Genomic DNA, 18,930 nt, shown 5'->3' on the forward strand with positions numbered 1-18,930 from the left:
ATCTAATAATGGAGTTCTTTTTTATATTTATTTTATTTTTAATATATTCTGTAAACTGCTTGGACCAGTAAAATGAACGAGAGGTATAACAAGATTAATAAACCATAAACCATACAGGACTGAAGTATTTAGGTTTAACACCCCCCCCCCCCCCCCCCCCCCCCCCCCCCGCTTTTTGCGTTCCAACTCCATCTTTGCCTACCCCTCCCTACAATGAAAACCTAAAAAAGCTTACATGAAAAAATTACTAACCTATCAAGCAGCTTACTATAGCCGAGAATTACTCCCCATTATCGGGTCTTCTTCGTCATACATGCATTTCAGGCAAGGATTAAAAACCAACTTGTTCAACAAATTCCTAGTAGTAGAGCACTAAACCCTATGCCCGCTTTGTGTTTCTCTCCCACTCCTCAAGACGGTAGTAAAAACTCTATGTACAGACTCATTCTACTCTTACTACCAGCCCTCCTTCCCACTCTCGCCTTTTCGGGTCTCCAAATCTGTACCGAGATTCAAATACAGTACTGTTAATTTCTTGAGTTTTTCTTGTATTACCTTACCACTATTGTATTCGACTCTGACCTTGTCATGATCCTTTGTTATTTGTACTTCTCTCATGTTCGATCTTCTACTTAACTCCTATTAACCACATTGAACGTCACGGTGTATTATGGCATACAAATAAAATGTTATGAAGCAGCCTCCCTACACAAGCCGATCCAAGCAAGCTCCCAGGAGACAAAGGTTTTTCATGCTGCCTTCAGCACTCTGCTGCAGGGAGCAGAGGACTCAGGCAAAGGATTAAAAAATATACAGCATCGCACCTCAGTCACTCCTGCTCAAGAAGAGAGGCTCTGCTAGATTAAGTCACATGGATACAGAAAAGACAGATGATAAGTTGTTGTAAGAGAGACTTTTACTGGAATACTGGTTTTGAGAGTTCAACTTTCTGCACAGAGTCAGCAAAGGAGTTCAGACCCACTTTACCATGGAATTACAGGCTGCTTGCTATATTTGTAAAGGGTGAGATACGGGTTTGGCAGATATGACAAAGGAATCAGTCATCATGAAGTAACAACATCTAGTAGCCAAATTTAAGGCCATGATTGCCAGGGCACATGGCTCTCAACTGAGGACCATCACTACATTGATCAAGCTACACAACTTAAAAAATTTCCAGTTAGTTAATGATGGCTCTTCATGCTGAATCTCAGCCCTGATCCCAACCGAGCTAGAAACACGGAGGAAGCAGTCTCGTTTGGATGGGTCTAAGAAATGAAATGAAGTACCATGAAGGAAGACAGCATAATGAATGATGCTAGGGAGAACGAGGACCGACAGAAGCCAGGTTATTAGTGAGCACTCGTCTCAACCATTCAGTTCTGGAGGTCTATGGGAGTGCTGGAGTTTGCAACATCTTGGAAAAGTGAAGAAAAGGGCTATTCAAAGAACTCAAATGTACAAATAATTCAGAAAATGCAAACATTTCTCCAGAAGAAAAGAAGTTTGAGGAGATCATGATTTGAGAATGGAAAAGTCAGACTTGGAACATCTGGAAATATTTTTTCACAGAGAAGAATGGATCCATGAATAGTCTCCCAGTGGAAATAGTATTAACATTCAACTAGGTGTACAGTCATGTGAAAAAATTAGGACACCCTATGAAATATTCAGTTCTTTCTTTCTTAAGAAAAGTTCACATATCAATGTCAAATCTTTTTTTATCTCTGGAAAAGAAAATGATGTAATTGCAGGTAAACAACAAAAATTTTCCTTGATTTACTCGTGAAACAAAAGATATCCACAAAAATGTGTATTCTAGGTTGGGGCCTTGGATGGGGAAGGGGGGGTGTTTGGTTTGGTTTTGTATTTTTCCTCTGTTTACAGTTTTTGGTCAGTGTGGGGGGGAGGGAGGCGGGCTGGCCTACTCCAGGGTTTTTGGAGACTTCTTTTAGCATCTTGCGGTCTGCTCTGGGGGTCAACTTGCTTGGACGGCCAGACTGAGGCATGTTGGCAGTTGTTTGGAAAAATCCTCCATTTGTACATTATTTTCTGGACCTTGGAATGGTATCAAATTCTTTTGAGATCTTTTTAAATCCCTTACCAAACTTATAAGCTGCTACAATCTTCTTTCTGAAGGCCTCAGGCAGCTCTTTTGATCTCACCAGTGTTTGCTCTCATCGCCCTCACTGCCGCAGTCATGAGCACACCAAACTAAATGTCTGAGGTTTAAGTAGGGCAAACCTCCTTCAAAATGCTGAGTAATGATGTTCTAATAATTTGCCATTTTGCGGATATCTTTTGTTTCACGAGTAAATCAAGGAAAATTTTTGTTGTTTACCTGCAAATACATCACTTTCTTTTCCAGAGATTAAAAAAAAAAAAAAAGATTAGACATCGATATGGAACATTTCTTAAGAAAGAACAGAATATTTCATGGAGTGTCCTAATTTTTTCACATGACTGTAGCAGAAGGACCAAAGAGAGAAAACTGGAGATCTCTGCAATTCTATTCTAAGCCTCTGTTTAGACACATTGGAAAGAGATCTCTCTCTGTTCTATCCAAGCTTCTCTTTAGACACATCAGAAAGGTGTCTCTGCCATTCTACTCAAGAATTATCTTAACATCTTCCTCATTCGTCATACTAGGTGCTAACATAGCCATCAACAGAACAGCAAGACCACCAGTCTGGTTGTGAGTAAGGAGACACTGTGTCAAACACTTCTGTTGCTGGCTGTGTGATCCCACAGTTCTCTCTTGCAAGCCTTCCATTAGTTTCAATGCTTCTAGAGCAAATATGAAATAGAAAATGATGGCCATGCATATATTGTCTACTATCTTTTCTCCCTAAGAGATCCTTTATGCTTGTCCCATGCTTTCTTGAATTCAGAAACAGCACTCATCCTTACCATCTCCACCAGGTGCCCATTCTATGCATTCACCACCTTTCCATACAGTGGTATTTTCTTAGATCACTCCTGAGTCTGTCCCTTACACCTCCATCCTATATCCCATTCAACTGAAAAACACTCACCAACCGTGCACATATAGAATAGAGATATTTAAATATTTCTACCATATCTCCCCTCCCCCCCACTGTTCTTCCTGAAAAAGTGTGTATATATTTGTATGCAGATTGCATATCAAAAATGGCTTTCCTCCTTAAGAAACAACATCCATGCAAAAGCCTCAGCCTCTGTTGAGCTCCTGCATCCTGTCATATACAGCTGGTGTCTATAGCTCTAAAGATATTGAAATTATCATCTCAGTCACTTCTGCTTGTCTCTTGAGTGGGTTTTCTGGTGAGCAGTAAGCTTAGATTTCTCAATGAATGCTTTCCCACATTCAGTACATGGGTAAGGTTTTTCTCCAGTATGGATTCTCCTGTGTTTAATAAGATGTGAAGTCTGACTGAAACATTTCTCACACACTGCACATTTATATGGCTTCTCCCCTGTGTGCGTTCTCATGTGTTCAATAAGATTTCCCTTCTGGCGGAAGCTTTTTTCACAGTCAACACATTTGTAGGGTCTCTCTCCTGTGTGGGTCCTTTTGTGCTGACTGAGAGCTGAGCTTTTATTGAAGCTTTTCTCACATTCTGCACACTGGTATGGCCTCTCGCATGCGTGAGTTTTCTGATGCTGATAGAGTCCTGCTCTTTGACTGAAGCTCTTTTCACAGTCTGTGCATTTGTACAATCTTTCCGATGTGTGGGTTCGTAAGTGTTCAATCAAATTGAACTTCTGAATAAAGCTTCTCTCACATTCTGTACATTTATAAGGTTTCTCCCCTGTATGAGTTCTTTGGTGTTTAATAAGACTAGAGATTTGCCGAAAGCTTTTCCCACATTCAGTGCACTTAAATGGCCTCTGTCCTGTGTGGATTCTTTGGTGCTGAATGAGATGTGCATTATAACCAAAGGCTTTTTCACACTTTGTACATTTATATGGTTTTTCAGCTTTGTGTGTTTCCTGGTGCTTAATAAAGTGTGAGTAACTACTGAAACTTTTCCCACATGCATTGCATATATAAGGATCATCTTCTATGTGCACTTCCTCTGCGTGAGCTCCCTGGTGCTGAGGGGCAGCAGTGGAGATGTTGTGTACATATGGGTCATCCTCCATGAGAGGAGCAGGTATGGGGTTAGGGTTGTCCTCTGCATGATGAGGGGTCAGAGCAGAGCGGTTTACACTGCTTTCTTCATACTTCTCTTCTGTTTTAACCTTGCACTGATGTGGAGGGGCAGGTATGGAGATATTGTATACATACAAGTCAGCTTCCTTGTGAGTTCTCTGGAGCTGAGGGGCAGGTGTGGGGATATCATAGATGTAGGTGTTGTCCTTTGTGTGTGCTTTCTCGTGATGAGGGGTTGGAGCAGAGTGTTTTACATTGCTTTCTTCATATGTTTCTTCTGTTCTAAGCTTGCACTGCTGCTGAGGGAGAAATGTGGTGAGATCGTGGACATAAAGCTCCTGCACCGTGTGGGCTCCCTGGTGACAAGGGGCCTCAGCAGAGGGTTTTACTTGGCTTTCCTCAAGCGCCTCTTCTGTTTTAAGTTTGCAGTGGTGATAAAGCTGTTCTGAAGGCTCCTGTTTACATATCTTATTCATGGATCCAGCCAGTGTTAAAACAGAATCCAAAGGCTGTTTAGATAGACTGAAGAAGAAAAGAAAGAAAAGATTACTTCGTGGAGAGAGATTGTCTACAATCAGTTTATAATAACTTATATAGTGCCAATGTGATACAGATTTCTGGAAACTGTTCTGTTCTTTTCCTGGTACAAATATATTTAATCTCACAAAGAAAGTGATGTGACAGTTCTAACTTTAAAAATGAAACAAAACTCCCCAACCCTTTGGTTTAAACAATCAAAACTGAAGCAGAACTTCCTAAGAAGAGCAGGAGCCACACGAACAAAAAGAATCATAAGCACAAATATATATTCCAAATAGAAATACTTAGCCAAAGCCTACCACAGTATTGCAGGATGGAGAAATAAGGCTTATTTGTACACTTCAAATACATGGGTCAGATGTTGGCTCTTGCTTAAAGACAGAACAATGCTGGATAACTTCCCTACACCAGAATATATAGGTAGGAAATGGGTAGGAAATCATATCTGATTTATCCTGCTGTGCATGGAGAACCATTATTACAGGTAAACAACTTCACTGCCAATAAGCAGGATGGAAATTAGTTACACAAGTTACAAATTTCCAAGCTATGAACATAAGAATAGCCTAACTGGGTCAGACCAATGGTCCATCAAGCCCAGTAGCCCGTTCTCACAGTGGCCAATCCAGGTCACTAGTACCTGGCCAAAACCCAATGTGTAGCAATATTCCATGCTACCAATACAGGGCAAGCACTGGCTTCCCCCATGTCTTTCTCAATTATGGACTTTTCCTCCAGGAATTTGTCCTAATGTTTGTTATAACTAGCTACGCTATCTGCTCTTACCACATCCTCTGGCAACGCGTTCCAGAGCTTAACTATTCTCTGAGTGAAAAAAATTTCCTCCAATTAGTTTTAAAAGTATTTCCCTGTAACTTCATCGAGTGTCTCCTAGTCTTTGTAATTTTTGACAGAGTGAAAAATCTAATTGGGTCTCACTCCTGAAAGCAACCCAGGAACATATATGTGGACATGTAAGAGGGTATGGGAGGAGGTTTAATGATCAGCTGTTCCTTGAAAAGCTCTTAATGATCAGCCAACTCAAAGGTTACTCTGATCTGGATAGTTTATCTAGACAATAATAGTCAATGACTAAGAGAAAGAAGTTTTGTATAGGAACTTCTGCAGGTTCAGTGAACGAAAATATGGGAATCACTGCTGATCCACTCGACAGAGGTAAGACCAGCAAGCAGGCACCCCACTGGCCACCAGCTGACGCTGCTCAGCATCGGGAGGGGAGGTCCTCTCTCCCGATTTAAAGATCTGCTAGCGGCGGGAGTTTTGGAGCACTGCTGATCCACTCAACAGAGGTAAGACCGGCAAGCAGGCACCCCGCTGGCCACCAGCTGCTCAGCATCGGGAGGGGAGGTCCTCTCTCCCGATTTAAAGATCTGCTAGCCACAGTACGCAGCCCGCGGTCGTGTGACCGAAGGGGCTAGCCCCTTCGGAGCCATAAGGAGAAATCACTCTAGACACACACCTAACTATGACTGACCACATGAACTTGATAGTGAAAAAATGTTTTTACACGCTATGGAAACTAAGGACCATAAAAAAATACTTTGACCCTACATCTTTCAGGTTGCTGGTACAGGCGCTGATTCTATCCATTCTTGACTACTGCAACATCATCTACCTGGGCATCCCACAAAAAACAATTAAAAAAACAGATTAATACAAAACACCGCCGTTCGCCTAATTTTCGGACTAAAAAAAAATGACCACATCAGCCCCTACTATAAAAAGCTGCATTGGCTGCCAATAGAAGCGCGGATATTATTCAAATTTGCGTGCACCTGTTTCAGGCAAGTCTGGGGACTAGCACCTTCTTACCTGCAAACTCACTTCATCCTACATAACCCCACGCGAGCAACCAGAAACAAATACTTCTTTACTTACCCAAAAATTACAGGCTGCAGATACAAATCATTCCTGGACAGAACCTTCAAGTTCCAAGCGAACAGACAGCAAGCTTGGCTGAAAAATTACATAAACGAACCCAATCTGACGTACAGTGCATTCCGAAAATCGATCAAAACCACCCTTTTCGCCAAATTCATTGACTAAAACAGTCCCCTCCCTCTCTAGAACTTCCCCCCTGTAACAACCTTTCTCTCTCAAGAAGTTCCCTTCCACATATTAGGTATTCTCTACCCATAGAACTCCAATTAATATGTTAATACTAAAATATTCAGGTATTCATAACCCATAGAACTCCAAGTAGAACGTAAGTTTCCCATTTAGATTATTGTAAAATATTTAGACTCATTGTATGGTATTGTACTTAGACTCATTGTATTGTATTGTATTTAGACTCATTGTATTGTATTGTATTGTACTGTATTCAGACTCATTGTATTGTATAGTATGCAGAATTATTGTATTGCATTAAGACCTCTTGTAATTCACTGAATGTCCAGCCTTCTTACCATGTTAACCGCCTAGAAGCCGCCTGACTATGGCGGTATAGAAAAATAAAGTTATTATTATTATTATAAAGAATATTAATCAATGGTGAAAAGAAAAGCAAAGGTTATACCATCAACCTCAGGAATGGGCCCCATGGATCGCCATTTCTGTCTGCTCCCTGTAACATATTTGGGAGGTAAGACTGACTTATATTCTTAATCTGCTTCGCTCTCTTCTGGTGAACCATCACCTCTACCTCAACCACACTTAAAATTGCTGGAAGGGAGAAATTTCACTCCTAAAGAAGGAGAGGAATTAGTTTCTCCCCATTTAACTGAAATGGAATCAACATCTACACTAATGGAGAAAATTGGAATAGACTTAACTCCTGTCCAAATGTCAGTAATTGTTACTAATGAATCTTCTGTAGATAAAACGATCACCTTACAGGATGTTTGGACAGTAGTAAACAGAATAGAGAATTCTTTACAGGGGACGGTTGTGAAACTTTGTCAATTTTCCAGTGAAATTACTAATAAAGTAACAGAGCAAGAAGCTCAGTTAAATTTAATGGGTAAAAGAGTTGATAAAATAGAATCATCTGTCTCAGTGATGCAAGCTTACTTAACATCTAATATGAAAGATAATTCAATAATGCAGATGCAGATGGAGAAATAGAGAATGCCATGAGATCCAGAAACCTCTGCTTCTTGAATTTTCCTATATCTCATTTTATTTCCCCTCTGGAGTTACTGAAAATGTATTTGAAAGATGTTCTCCACTATGAATCGGTGGATAGTTTTTCTCCTGATAATTTATATTACATTTCCAGAAACACCAGAGAGGTAGCGGAAGAAGGACGTGTGGATCAATTGACATCACCAGATAGTTTGAATATTTCAGTTTCTGAAGCTCTCTAAAGATTATATTGCAAAAAGAGCAACATTACTGGTAATATTAAAATCTGAAATGGAAAAGCAAGCTATTCTTAAACTTTATTTTATTCATAAGCAAGCTCTATTCTGCGGACAGAAATTAAATGTGTTTCCAGATGTCCCCAGGCAAACACAGTATAGGAGAAGACAGTTCCTACAACTCAAGACACGAGTTTTGGCAGTAGGAGCTTTATTCTTCCTTAAATTTCCTTGTAAATGTTTGGTTACATATGAGAGTAATAAGTATAGTTTTGTTGACCCATCTCAATTGGAAATTTTCTTACAAGATAAGCCTAAAGTAGATAAATTACCTGAGATTATTACAGAGGTTGATGAGAAGTGATAAAAGAAAGGAATATAGATTGCCAGATTATAATTTAATTATCTTGTAATTATGTGATTTGTCAGATGATGTCACAGTCCCAATAACGTGGACTTGGAATTGCATTTATTTTCTTTGATGTAATAATTATCTTGTTTATTAGTGAGTATTCCTGTTTTTATTTGTTGTAATAAATGATTAAAATTATAAATAAAAAAAAGAAAATGTGGTGACTAAAGCTTGAAAAAGGAAACTCTTATATCTTGGCATCCCAAGTCCTCTAAATTTTCTTCACACTTCTACCTCTAACCCTCTGTTGTAGTTCCTTCCTATTTCTCCTACTGTAAACCGCGTCGAGCTCTACGAACGTGGAGATGATGCGGTATACAAACCTAAGGATTAGATTAGATTAGAAACTATGGGTTTATCAAGAAAAAAAACAACAAATACTTATTAGCTTGCCTAAGAGATCTGAAAATGTGTGTGTGTGTGTGGGGGGGGGGGTGCCTCCCTTAAAAAGACTAGAAGGAAATTTTTCACCACAGGGTATTTTCATCAGCAAGTGATTAGCCCTTAGCAACAGATTACATAAAGTTAAGAACATAAGACGTTGCCTCCGCTGAGGCAGACCAGAGGTCCATCTCGCCCAGCGGTCCACTCCCACGGCAGCCCATCAGGCCCATTTCCTGAGCAGTGGTCCCTGACTATCCCTATGACCTACCTCTACTCCTATCTGTACCCCTCAATTCCTTTATCCTCTAGGAACCTATCCAAACCTTCTTTGAAGCCTTGTAACGTGCTCCGGCCTATCACAGCCCCCGGAAGCACGTTCCATGTATCCACCACCCTCTGGGTGAAAAAGAACTTCCTAGGGTTTGTTCTAAACCTGTCCCCTTTTAATTTCTCCGAGTGCCTCCTTGTACTTGTGGTTCCCCATAGTCTGAAAAATCTGTCCCTTTCTACCTTTTCTATACCCTTCAGGATCTTGAAGGTTTCTATCATGTTTCGTCTAAGTCTCCGCTTTTCCAGGGAGAACAGCCCCAGCTTTTTCAGTCTGTCAGTATATGAGAGGTTTTCCATACCCTTTATCAGGATAGACTGGAAACTAGGAACCTCCAACTGCGACAAGGAGGCCAAGTTCCTGGAGGCGCTAGGGGATTGCTTCCTGGAACAAATGGTAAAAGAGCCGACAAGAGGCAACGCCACCCTTGCATTTCCCTACGTTAAAGCTCATTTGCCACTTTTTGGCCCATTCTTCTAGTGTCGTTAGGTCCCTTTGCAGATCTTCGCAGTCTTCCGTGGTTTCAACTCTGCGGTAGAGTTTGGTGTCATCCGCAAATTTAATAACCTCACATTTTGTTCCTGCCTCCAGGTCATTAATAAATATATTGAACAGGAGCGGTCCCAGCACCGACCCCTGCAGAACTCCGCTCGTGACCCATTGCCAGTCTGAGTAATGGCCCTTTACTCCAACCCTCTGTTTCCTGCCTGCCAGCCAGTTCTTGATCCATCGGTGGACCTCCACCTCCAGAAGTAATCATAATGTGGCATAAAATATACGAAACATCTTAAGGGCCTTTATATTAGTTGAGGTATCCCTATTTAACAACTTTATAATAACTAAACAATTCACAGTACTTCAGTAGCAAGACGGAGGCTACAGACATTGGTACTGGGCAAAATGGTAGAGACTATTCTAAAGAACTAAATTACTGGGTATATACATATGCAGGGATTAATGGGACAACAGAAATTTTTCCTTTTTAATCTGCTACATTTCTGTGAAGGGTGAGCCGGTCAATACTGTGTATCTGGATTTTCAGAAATCATTTGACAAAGTACTTCATGAATGTCTTGTGAGGAAATTAAAGCCATGAGATAGGAGGCAGAAGGCATGGTCTTGTTCCGGATTAAAAACTGGTTAAAAGATACAAAACAGACTAGGGCTAAATGGTCAATATTCTAAGTTTCCAAGTTTATTTAATTTTTGATATTGGTCGCCATACCTAAAGAAGGATATGGCGATACTCGAGAGGGTTCAGAAGAGAGCGACACATTTGATAAAAGGTATGGAAAACCTTTTATACGCTGAAAAATTGGAGAAACTGGGGCTCTTTTCCCTGGAGAAGCGAAGACTTAGAGGGTACATGATAGAGACTTACAAGATCATGAAGGGCATAGAGAAAGTGGAGATGGACAGATTCTTCAAACTTTCGAAAACTACAAGAACGAGAGGCCATTCGGAAAAATTAAGAGGGGACAGATTCAGAACCAATGCTAGGAAGTTCTTCTTCACCCAAAGGGTGGTGGACACCTGGAATGCGCTTCCAGAGGGTGTGATAGGGCAAGGTATGGTATTGGAGTTCAAGAAGGATTTGGACAATTTTCTGAAGGAAAAGGGGATAGAGGGTTACTATTCTAGACGAAGAAAATTTGCGTGATCCACACCAACACGGATTTACCAGGGGAAGGTCCTGCCAAACTAATCTGATTGACTTCTTTGACTGGGTGACCAGTCATCTGGATGCCGGGGAGTCCCTGGACGTGATATATTTGGACTTCAGCAAAGCTTTTGATAGCGTCCCACACCGCAGGCTGTTGAACAAACTAAAATCGATGGGATTAGGAGATACATTCACTACATGGGTAAAGGATTGGCTAGATGGTAGGATTCAAAGGGTGATGGTAAACGGTACCCCCTCCAAAACGTCAGCTGTGACGAGTGGAGTACCTCAGGGCTCCGTCTTAGGGCCGATACTATTCAATTTATTCATAGGAGATTTGACCCAAGGACTTAGAGGAAAAGTATCACTGTTTGCCGACGACGCCAAACTATGCAACATAGTAGGCAAAAGCAGTGTACCTGACTTTATGACGCAGGACCTACGGCAGTTGGAACAGTGGTCATCAACTTGGCAGCTAAGCTTCAATGCTAAAAAATGTAAAGTAATGCACCTAGGCAAAAAAAACCCACACAGAACTTACACACTAAATGGTGAAACCTTGTCCAGTACCACGATAGAACGTGATTTAGGAGTGATCATTAGCGATGATATGAAGGCTGCAAATCAGGTGGAGAAGGCTTCGTCCAAAGCAAGACAAATGATGGGCTGCATCCGTAGGGGTTTTGTCAGCAGAAAACCTGAAGTCATAATGCCACTGTACAGATCCATGGTGAGACCTCATCTCGAGTATTGTGTTCAATTCTGGAGACCACACTACCAGAAAGATGTGTTGAGAATTGAATCGGTTCAGCGAATGGCTACCAGGATGGTCTTGGGGCTCAGGGATCTCACATATGAAGAAAGACTAAAAAAACTGCGGATGTACTCGCTGGAGGAGCGAAGAGAGAGGGGGGACATGATTGAGACCTTTAAGTATATCACGGGGCGTATAGAGATGAAAGATGATATCTTCAGTCTTACAGGGCCCTCGATAACCAGAGGACACTCGCTAAAAATCAGGGGAGGGAAATTTCAGGGTGATGCTAGAAAGTACTTCTTCACCGAAAGGGTGGTCGATCATTGGAACGAGCTGCCTCAGCAGGTGATTGAGGCCAACAGCGTGTCAGATTTTAAGAGAAAATGGGATATTCACATGGGATCAATAGGAGAGTAAAAGTCAGGGAGTGGGTCATTGGTATGGGCAGACTCGATGGGCTATGGCCCTTTTCTGCCGTCAATTTCTATGTTTCTATGTCCTGGACTTGGTGGGCCCCCGCGTGAGCGGACTGCTGGGCATGATGGACCTCTGGTCTGACCCAGCAGAGGCACTTCTTATGTTCTTACCTAAACGGTTTACAATGATCAAATATTATTAAAAAGTTAAAAATAAAAATAGAGGGGGCAACAAAACATGTAGACTTACTGGTACCAAAGGGAATAAATGGGAAATGGTGAGAGATTAAATACAAAGAAAAAAAATCATAAGAGAACATAAGATTTGCACTGCTGAGTCAGACAAGTGGTCCATCATGCCCAGCATTCCGCTCACGCGGTGGCCCTTAGGTCAAAGAACAGTGCCCTATTCGAGTCTAGCCTTATTTATGCAACTTGTCTTGAATTCCTGAAGGATACTTTCCCCTATAACAGCCTCCGAGAGAGCATTCCAGACCTCCACCACTCTTTGGGTGAAGAAGAACTTCCTTACGTTTGTACAGAATCATTTCCCTTCTAACTTTAGCAAGTGCCCTCTCATTCTCTTCACCTTTGAGAGGGTGAACAATCTCTCTGTCTCTACTAAGTCAATTCCCTTCAATATCTTGAATGTTTCGATCATGTCCTCTCTCAGTCCTTTCAAGGGAGAAGAACCCAGTTTCTCTAGCCTCTCATTGTACGGCACTCCCCCAGTCCCTTAACCATTTTTGTCACTCTTCTCTGGACCCTTTCAAGTAGTACTATGTTTTTTTTCATGTACGGCAACCAGTGTTGGATGCAGTATTCCAGGTGGGGGTGTACCATGGCCCAGTATAACGGCATGATAACCTTTTCAGATCTATTCATGATCCCATTCTTAATCATTCCTAGCATTCTGTTCACCGCTGCTGTGGATGGTTTCATTGACTTGTCTACAAGTACTCCCAAGTCTCTTTCCTGGGGGTTTGGACATCCTGTATTTGTGCATATGATTTTTGTTACCGACATGCATCACCTTGCATTTATCCATGTTGAACCTCATTTGCCATTTTGCGGCCCATTCCTCGAGCATATTTATGTCTCTTTGTAGGTCTTCACAATCCTTCTGGGAAGAGAGGGAGGGGTATAACACACTAGGGAGGGGTAGGGGTCGCTTCAAAAGAAGCATTTCAGTTTGGTATTGCCGACTGCATAGAAGCTGTTTGGACTCTTATTGAAATGAAAAAAGTCAGAATGTATAGGTGTCTTTAAAGAGGAATGTTTTTAGTTTAGATTTGAACTATTCAAGAGTTGTTTCTACTCTATTCTCAATGGAGAAAGGTAAATGGTGGAGTTTGCCAAGGGGTCTATGCTGCACTGCTTTTTTACATATTTCATTTTGTTTATTAAAAATTTATAGAGTGCCTTATTTCACAGTGGTGTACTTAAGTACATACATAATTTTAAAACAAAAAACAACAATGAAGAGTTCAGATCATAAGAACATATGAATTGCCATACTGAGACAGACCGAAAGTCCATCAAGCCTAGTAGCCTGTTTCCAACAGTGGCCAACCGAGGTCACAGATACCTGGCAAGATCTCAAGAAGTGAAACAGATTTTATGCTGCTTATCCAAGGAATAAGCAGTGGATTTTCCCAAGCCATCTCAATAATGGCCTATGAAGTTCTCTTTTAGGAAATTATCCAAACCTTTTTAAACCCTGCTAAGCTAACTGATTTCACCACATTCTGAAGCAATGAATTCAAAAATTTAATTACACGTTGAGTAAAGAAATATTTTCTTTGATTTGTTTTAAATCTACTACTTAGTAGCTTCATCATATGCCCCCTAATCCTAGTATTTTTGGAAACAGTAAACAAGCGAGTCACATCTACCTTTTCCACTCCACTCACTGTTTTATAGAGCTCTATCATATATTTCCCTGAGCCATCTCTTCTCCAAGCTGAAGAGTTCTAGCCGCTTTAGCCTTTCCTCAAAGAGAAGTTGTCCCAACCCTTTTATAATTTTCGTCGCCCTTCTCTGTAACTTTTCTAATTTCGCTATACACAGTATTAGGTTCAGCCGTATCATAGAGTGATACATGGGCATTATTAAAAACTTCATCTTTGATTTCCATTCCTCTCCAGAAAATTCTGAACATTCTATTTGTTTTCTTAGCCACCACCGCACATTGAGCTGAGGGTTTCAATGTTTCCTCAACAATAGCACCTAGATCTTTTTCCTGAGCAGTGATTTCTAAATTGGAACTCTGCATCAAATAGCTATAGCACAGGTTCTTCTTTCCCACATGTATTACTTTGCACTTGCTCACATTAAACATCATCTGCCATTCTGATGCCCAGTCCCAAAAGCCACCTAAGCAGCTTTTGAGAATCGCACAAGAGCGTCCTATAGAGAATTGTGCCTAAGCCTGCATAAGAACCAGATTCTCTAACCAAAGTCCATGTCACAGGCACCAGTTAGAGAATCGGGTTGCCACTGTGCTTATCAAAGAAAGGGATCGCCCTGCCGTGATAAGTTTAGCAGCAATTCGTCTACACCCCCCATGAAGACTACCAACAGGAGGGATGCCCAATCCCTCGTGATGGAACCCTCTCACCCCTACTGAACATTGCCAGCAGGAGGAGTGGCCTAAGGGATCTAGTCAATCGGAATCTTAAGCCACTCCCGGTGCATCCCAGAATGCACTGCAAATTGGGCCTAAGATTCCAGTTGGCCCAGGAGTCTAAGGCCCCTCCCTGGTGCATCCCACGAAGCACTGGGAAGGGGCAGGCCCACCATTCTTGAGAAGACGGGCCAGCCTCCTGGAGGCAGGAAGGATGTACCAGCAATGTACCGGGGAGGGGAGGAATTCTGGTAAGAGGAATTGGGCATTTCTCCTGCCGGCAATGTACGGGGTGGATGGGCAGCCGCTAAACTTATAATATATAAATGGGGTTACCAATTTAAGCAGGAAATTGGAACCAGCCACACTTTAAAGATAAGTTTTTCAAGCCATTTTTTCGAATAACTATTACTTGGATGAAAAGCTCAGCATAGCTGTAAAAGCTAGCAACATAACAACTAAAGTCATTCTCTATATACATATATTGTTTGAACACTGCAATGATCGGGTGGTGAGATGTAACAAATTGCCTTCATGTCTCTGAGCAAAGTTCTACTAAACAATATATGAGCAACAAAGTAACATTATTGCTAAACTTATCATGGCAGTGAGATCCCTTGCCGCGATGAGCTCAGCAGCCACGTCTGCTTACAATCTAGGCCAGCATTTTGCTGACCTACATTGTACGCATCTACCGTGGGCCTACGGAGACGTGCACATCCACCTAAGGCTACTTCCGGGCCAAGCCACGCCTAGCCTTAGGCAGGCTTAAGCGCCTCCCTAGGCTCCTCCAATGTAGGCAGCCTGACTCGGGAGGTTCCCGATTGCTGGTTAGGCAGCAGTTTGCCACCTACAATTAGGACGCCATTTATAGACTCCAGGCCTTTATGTCATTAGCAAATTTAATTATTTCACTAGTTATTCCCATTTCTAGATCATTACTACTACTTATCACTTATATAGTGCTGAAAGGCATATATAGCACTGTACATTTTGGCACTTATAGACAGTCCATGCTCGGAATAGTTTACAATCTAACTTGGACAGACAGACACGATATATAGGGTTGGGAATGCAGAACCCAAGTTGCAACGAGACAGAAGTTGAAAGCACTCTCAAAGAGGTGGGCTTTTAACTGGGCCTTGAACCCTGCCAGAGAGCCATAGGGATTTGGGTAGCTTGTTCTAAGCATATGGCGCAGAAAGGACAAAGTCTGGAGTCTGGCACAGATAGGAGGGACTTACCAGCTAAGTGGAGCTCACCGGGTGGGGGGGGGGGGGAGATAAGTGAAACATAGAAACATAACGGCAGATAAAGGCCTAATGGCCCATCTAGTCTGCCCATCCACAGTAACCATTATCTCTTTCTCTCTCTGAGAGATCCCATGTGCCTATCCCAGGCCCTCTTGAATTCAGACACAGAATCTGTTTCCACCACCTCTTCCGGGAGACTGTTCCACGCATCTACCACCCCTTCTGTAAAAAAGTATTTCCTCAGATTACTCTGGAGCCTATCACCTCTTAACTTCATCCTATGCTCTCTAATTTCAGATTTTTCTTTCAAATGAAAGAGACTCGACTCATGCACATTTATATTATGTAGGTATTTAAACGACTATCATATCTTCCCTCTCCCACCTTTCCTCCAAAGTATACAGATTGAGATCTTTAAGTCTGTCCCCATACGTCTTATCACGAAGACTACACACAATTTTAGTAGCCTTCCTCTGAACAGACTCCATCCTTTTTATATCTTTTTGAAGGTGTTGCCTCCAGAACTGTACACGATATTCTAAATGAGGTCTCACCAGAGTCTTATACAAAGGCATCAATACCTCCTTTTTCCTACCTCTCCCTATGCAACCTAGCATCCTTCTAGCTTTCGCCATCACCTTTTCCATTATGCACATAAGTTCTTCACTCCCTAAACTGTACCGTTTCCTCTGGTTTTTGCAGCCCAAATGCATGGCCTTGCATTTCTTAGCATTAAATTTTAGCTGCCAAATTTCAGATCATTCTTCAAGCTTCGCCAGGTCTTTCTTCATGTTATTCACACCATCCAGCATGTCTACTCTATTGACGAGAGATAGTGAGGGGCAGCTGAGTGAGTTTGAATTGCAGTCTGAAACGGATGGGAAGCCAATGAAGTGGCTTTAGGAGAGAGGCAACATATGTATAGCGGCTCTCACGGAATACGAGTCAAGCAGCTGAATTCTGGATAGATTGTAGGGAAGCACTCCCAGAACGAACCCCTGGGGAACCCCACTATTTATTCCATCCTGCTGTTTCTGTTTTTTTCATAGAAGTCCATTGCCCTGATGCAGCCACACAGCAAAAACACCAGCTAGCTTCCGTCGGCAAAAGTGGACCGGCAAAGACAGCAGGGGAATTAATATGCTTGCAGTTCAACTTGATTGAAACCCTGCCTAAGCTAAGTTCTTTGCATTACCCTTATGCTGCTGAAATGAAAAGTTTTGAAGAAGCACGACATACTAAAGTGTGAGTCAGCATTGAACAAATTGTATTAGGCAGGAGGGGGAGTGGAGCCAGTGAAGTATTTTCCCTTTCTAGTGCGATTGTTTAGTTAACACACTTCACAACACACGAGGATCTGAGGCTCCTTCCCCTTTTAAATAATTAACAAATACATTAAACACATCAGAGATGAGGTGAGAAGGACTTTCATAGCCATTTCCCCCCTAACAAAGTAACCCATACATAAAGAAGAATATAAAAGAGAGGTATTTTGGGAAGAAATAGATTTTCTCTCTTATTTCCTGTATATATAATTTTTGATAGAACCCCACTATTTACCCTTCTCCATTGAGAACATTGACCATTTACCTACTGTCTGTTTTCTGTCTTTCAACCAGAACTTAAACCATAATAGGATATTACCTCCTATCCCATGACTCTTTTTTATTTATAAGATCACGAAGGGCATAGAGAAAGTGGAGAGGGACAGATTCTTCAAACTCTCGACAACTACAAGAACGAGAGGGCATTCCGAAAAATTAAAAGGGGACAGATTCAGAACCAATGCTAGGAAGTTCTTCTTCACCCAACGGGTGGTGGACACTGGAACGCGCTTCCAGAGGGAGTGATAGGACAGTGTACGGTATTGGAGTTCAAGAAGGGATTGATTGGACAATTTTCTGAAGGAAAAGAGGATAGAAGGGTATAGATAGAGGGCTAGTATACAGGTCCTGGACCTGATGGGCCACCGCGTGAGCGGACTGCTGGGCATGATGGACCTCAGGTCTGACTCAGCAGAGGCACGACTTATATTCTTATAAATCTTTATTGATTTTTAAGTAGTAACAGTGCAATACATATGAATCTGAACATATAACAAATCAAGAAAAGCACTTTGAACTTACAAATATTAAAAAGGAATCTTTTCCCCCTCCTTTACTTAATCAATAATATAAATGCAATTATCCTTTCAATAACCTACTCTTATTTAAAGTAGTAATAAATTCCCACCCTGGATGTGTAAGGAAATCAGACAAAAATAAAAAAAAATGACAACTCTATAGAAGCAATAAAAGATGCCAATGGGCCCCACACCCAGTTAAATACATTACCATGTCCCAATATATCAGCATTCATTTTTCATATTTGTAGCTGAAGCATAAGTTCGCCCACCAAAAAGGGAAGTTAATGTGATCATAGTTCTTCCAATTACGTGTTATCATCTGCATGGCTATTCCCGTCATAATTAATAAAAGCCGGCATTTATAACGATCCATAGGGGGTTTAACGTAACATTAACTTCATAAGTCAATGGGATTGATGACTCAAGTACACATATCGACTTCCAAGGTGGGGGTATTTTGGTTTATTTATGAGTTCAAATAATGCGGAGGGAGGAGTTATTATATGTCTGATGAAAGTTATTGAATATGGGGGAGGGATATGAATTCGATTTTAAGAGGAGATTAAGTGATGCATTGAAGTATAAATCGAAGTTCTATTCTGACGCCTAGGGCTGGACTGAGGAGGTTGCTTTAGGGAAGCCCCAGGTTGCGCCCTTTCTCTACTCTTGGGAGATGCGACTACAGGGGGGTCCCAGAAGAAAAGCAGCCGAAGGCGAACTTACGTCCCGCCGCTTTCTCCTCCCCACCGTGACTCACTCACTCGCTCTGTCGGCAGCTGCTACCCGGAAACCAGAGAACTCGACCAATCAGAGGCTCCGATGTACAAGGAACCCGCAACCCCTCCCGCCGAGGATCAACTGTTGCTACTTGTTCCGTCGACCAATAGAATGCAGCGATATACAACGACTCCTTTTCTTCCGTCGAGCAACGTGGCTCTGATGTTTCTCGAGGCGCGTGGGCGGAAAAG

General features: G+C 41.8%; 3 protein-coding genes across 3 annotated transcripts in view; all 3 read right to left on the reverse strand.

The window, feature by feature from the left end:
* Positions 1-18,733, reverse strand: part of LOC117357237 (DNA excision repair protein ERCC-8-like) — a 116,228-nt gene extending 97,495 nt beyond the window's left edge. Inside the window, exon 1 of the mRNA XM_033937624.1 lies at positions 18,686-18,733. The gene's annotated coding sequence lies outside the window, so the exon portion shown is untranslated. The remainder of the gene's footprint in view (positions 1-18,685) is intronic.
* The window catches only part of SDHAF1 (succinate dehydrogenase complex assembly factor 1), a 48,855-nt gene extending 30,079 nt beyond the window's left edge, over positions 1-18,776 (reverse strand). Inside the window, exon 1 of the mRNA XM_033937654.1 lies at positions 18,686-18,776. The gene's annotated coding sequence lies outside the window, so the exon portion shown is untranslated. The remainder of the gene's footprint in view (positions 1-18,685) is intronic.
* On the reverse strand, positions 2,403-18,919 carry LOC117357265 (zinc finger protein 501-like). Its single transcript, XM_033937640.1, has 2 exons — positions 18,724-18,919; positions 2,403-4,657 (listed from the first exon to the last, which is right to left on the reverse strand). The coding sequence occupies exon 2, from the start codon at positions 4,609-4,611 to the stop codon at positions 3,271-3,273; it is 1,341 nt and encodes a 446-aa protein (XP_033793531.1). The 5' UTR covers positions 4,612-4,657; positions 18,724-18,919; the 3' UTR covers positions 2,403-3,270.
* Positions 18,920-18,930: the final 11 nt, after the last annotated feature.

The sequence above is a fragment of the Geotrypetes seraphini genome, chromosome 1 (assembly GCF_902459505.1).
Source record: "Geotrypetes seraphini chromosome 1, aGeoSer1.1, whole genome shotgun sequence".
NCBI classification, from domain to species: domain Eukaryota; kingdom Metazoa; phylum Chordata; class Amphibia; order Gymnophiona; family Dermophiidae; genus Geotrypetes; species Geotrypetes seraphini.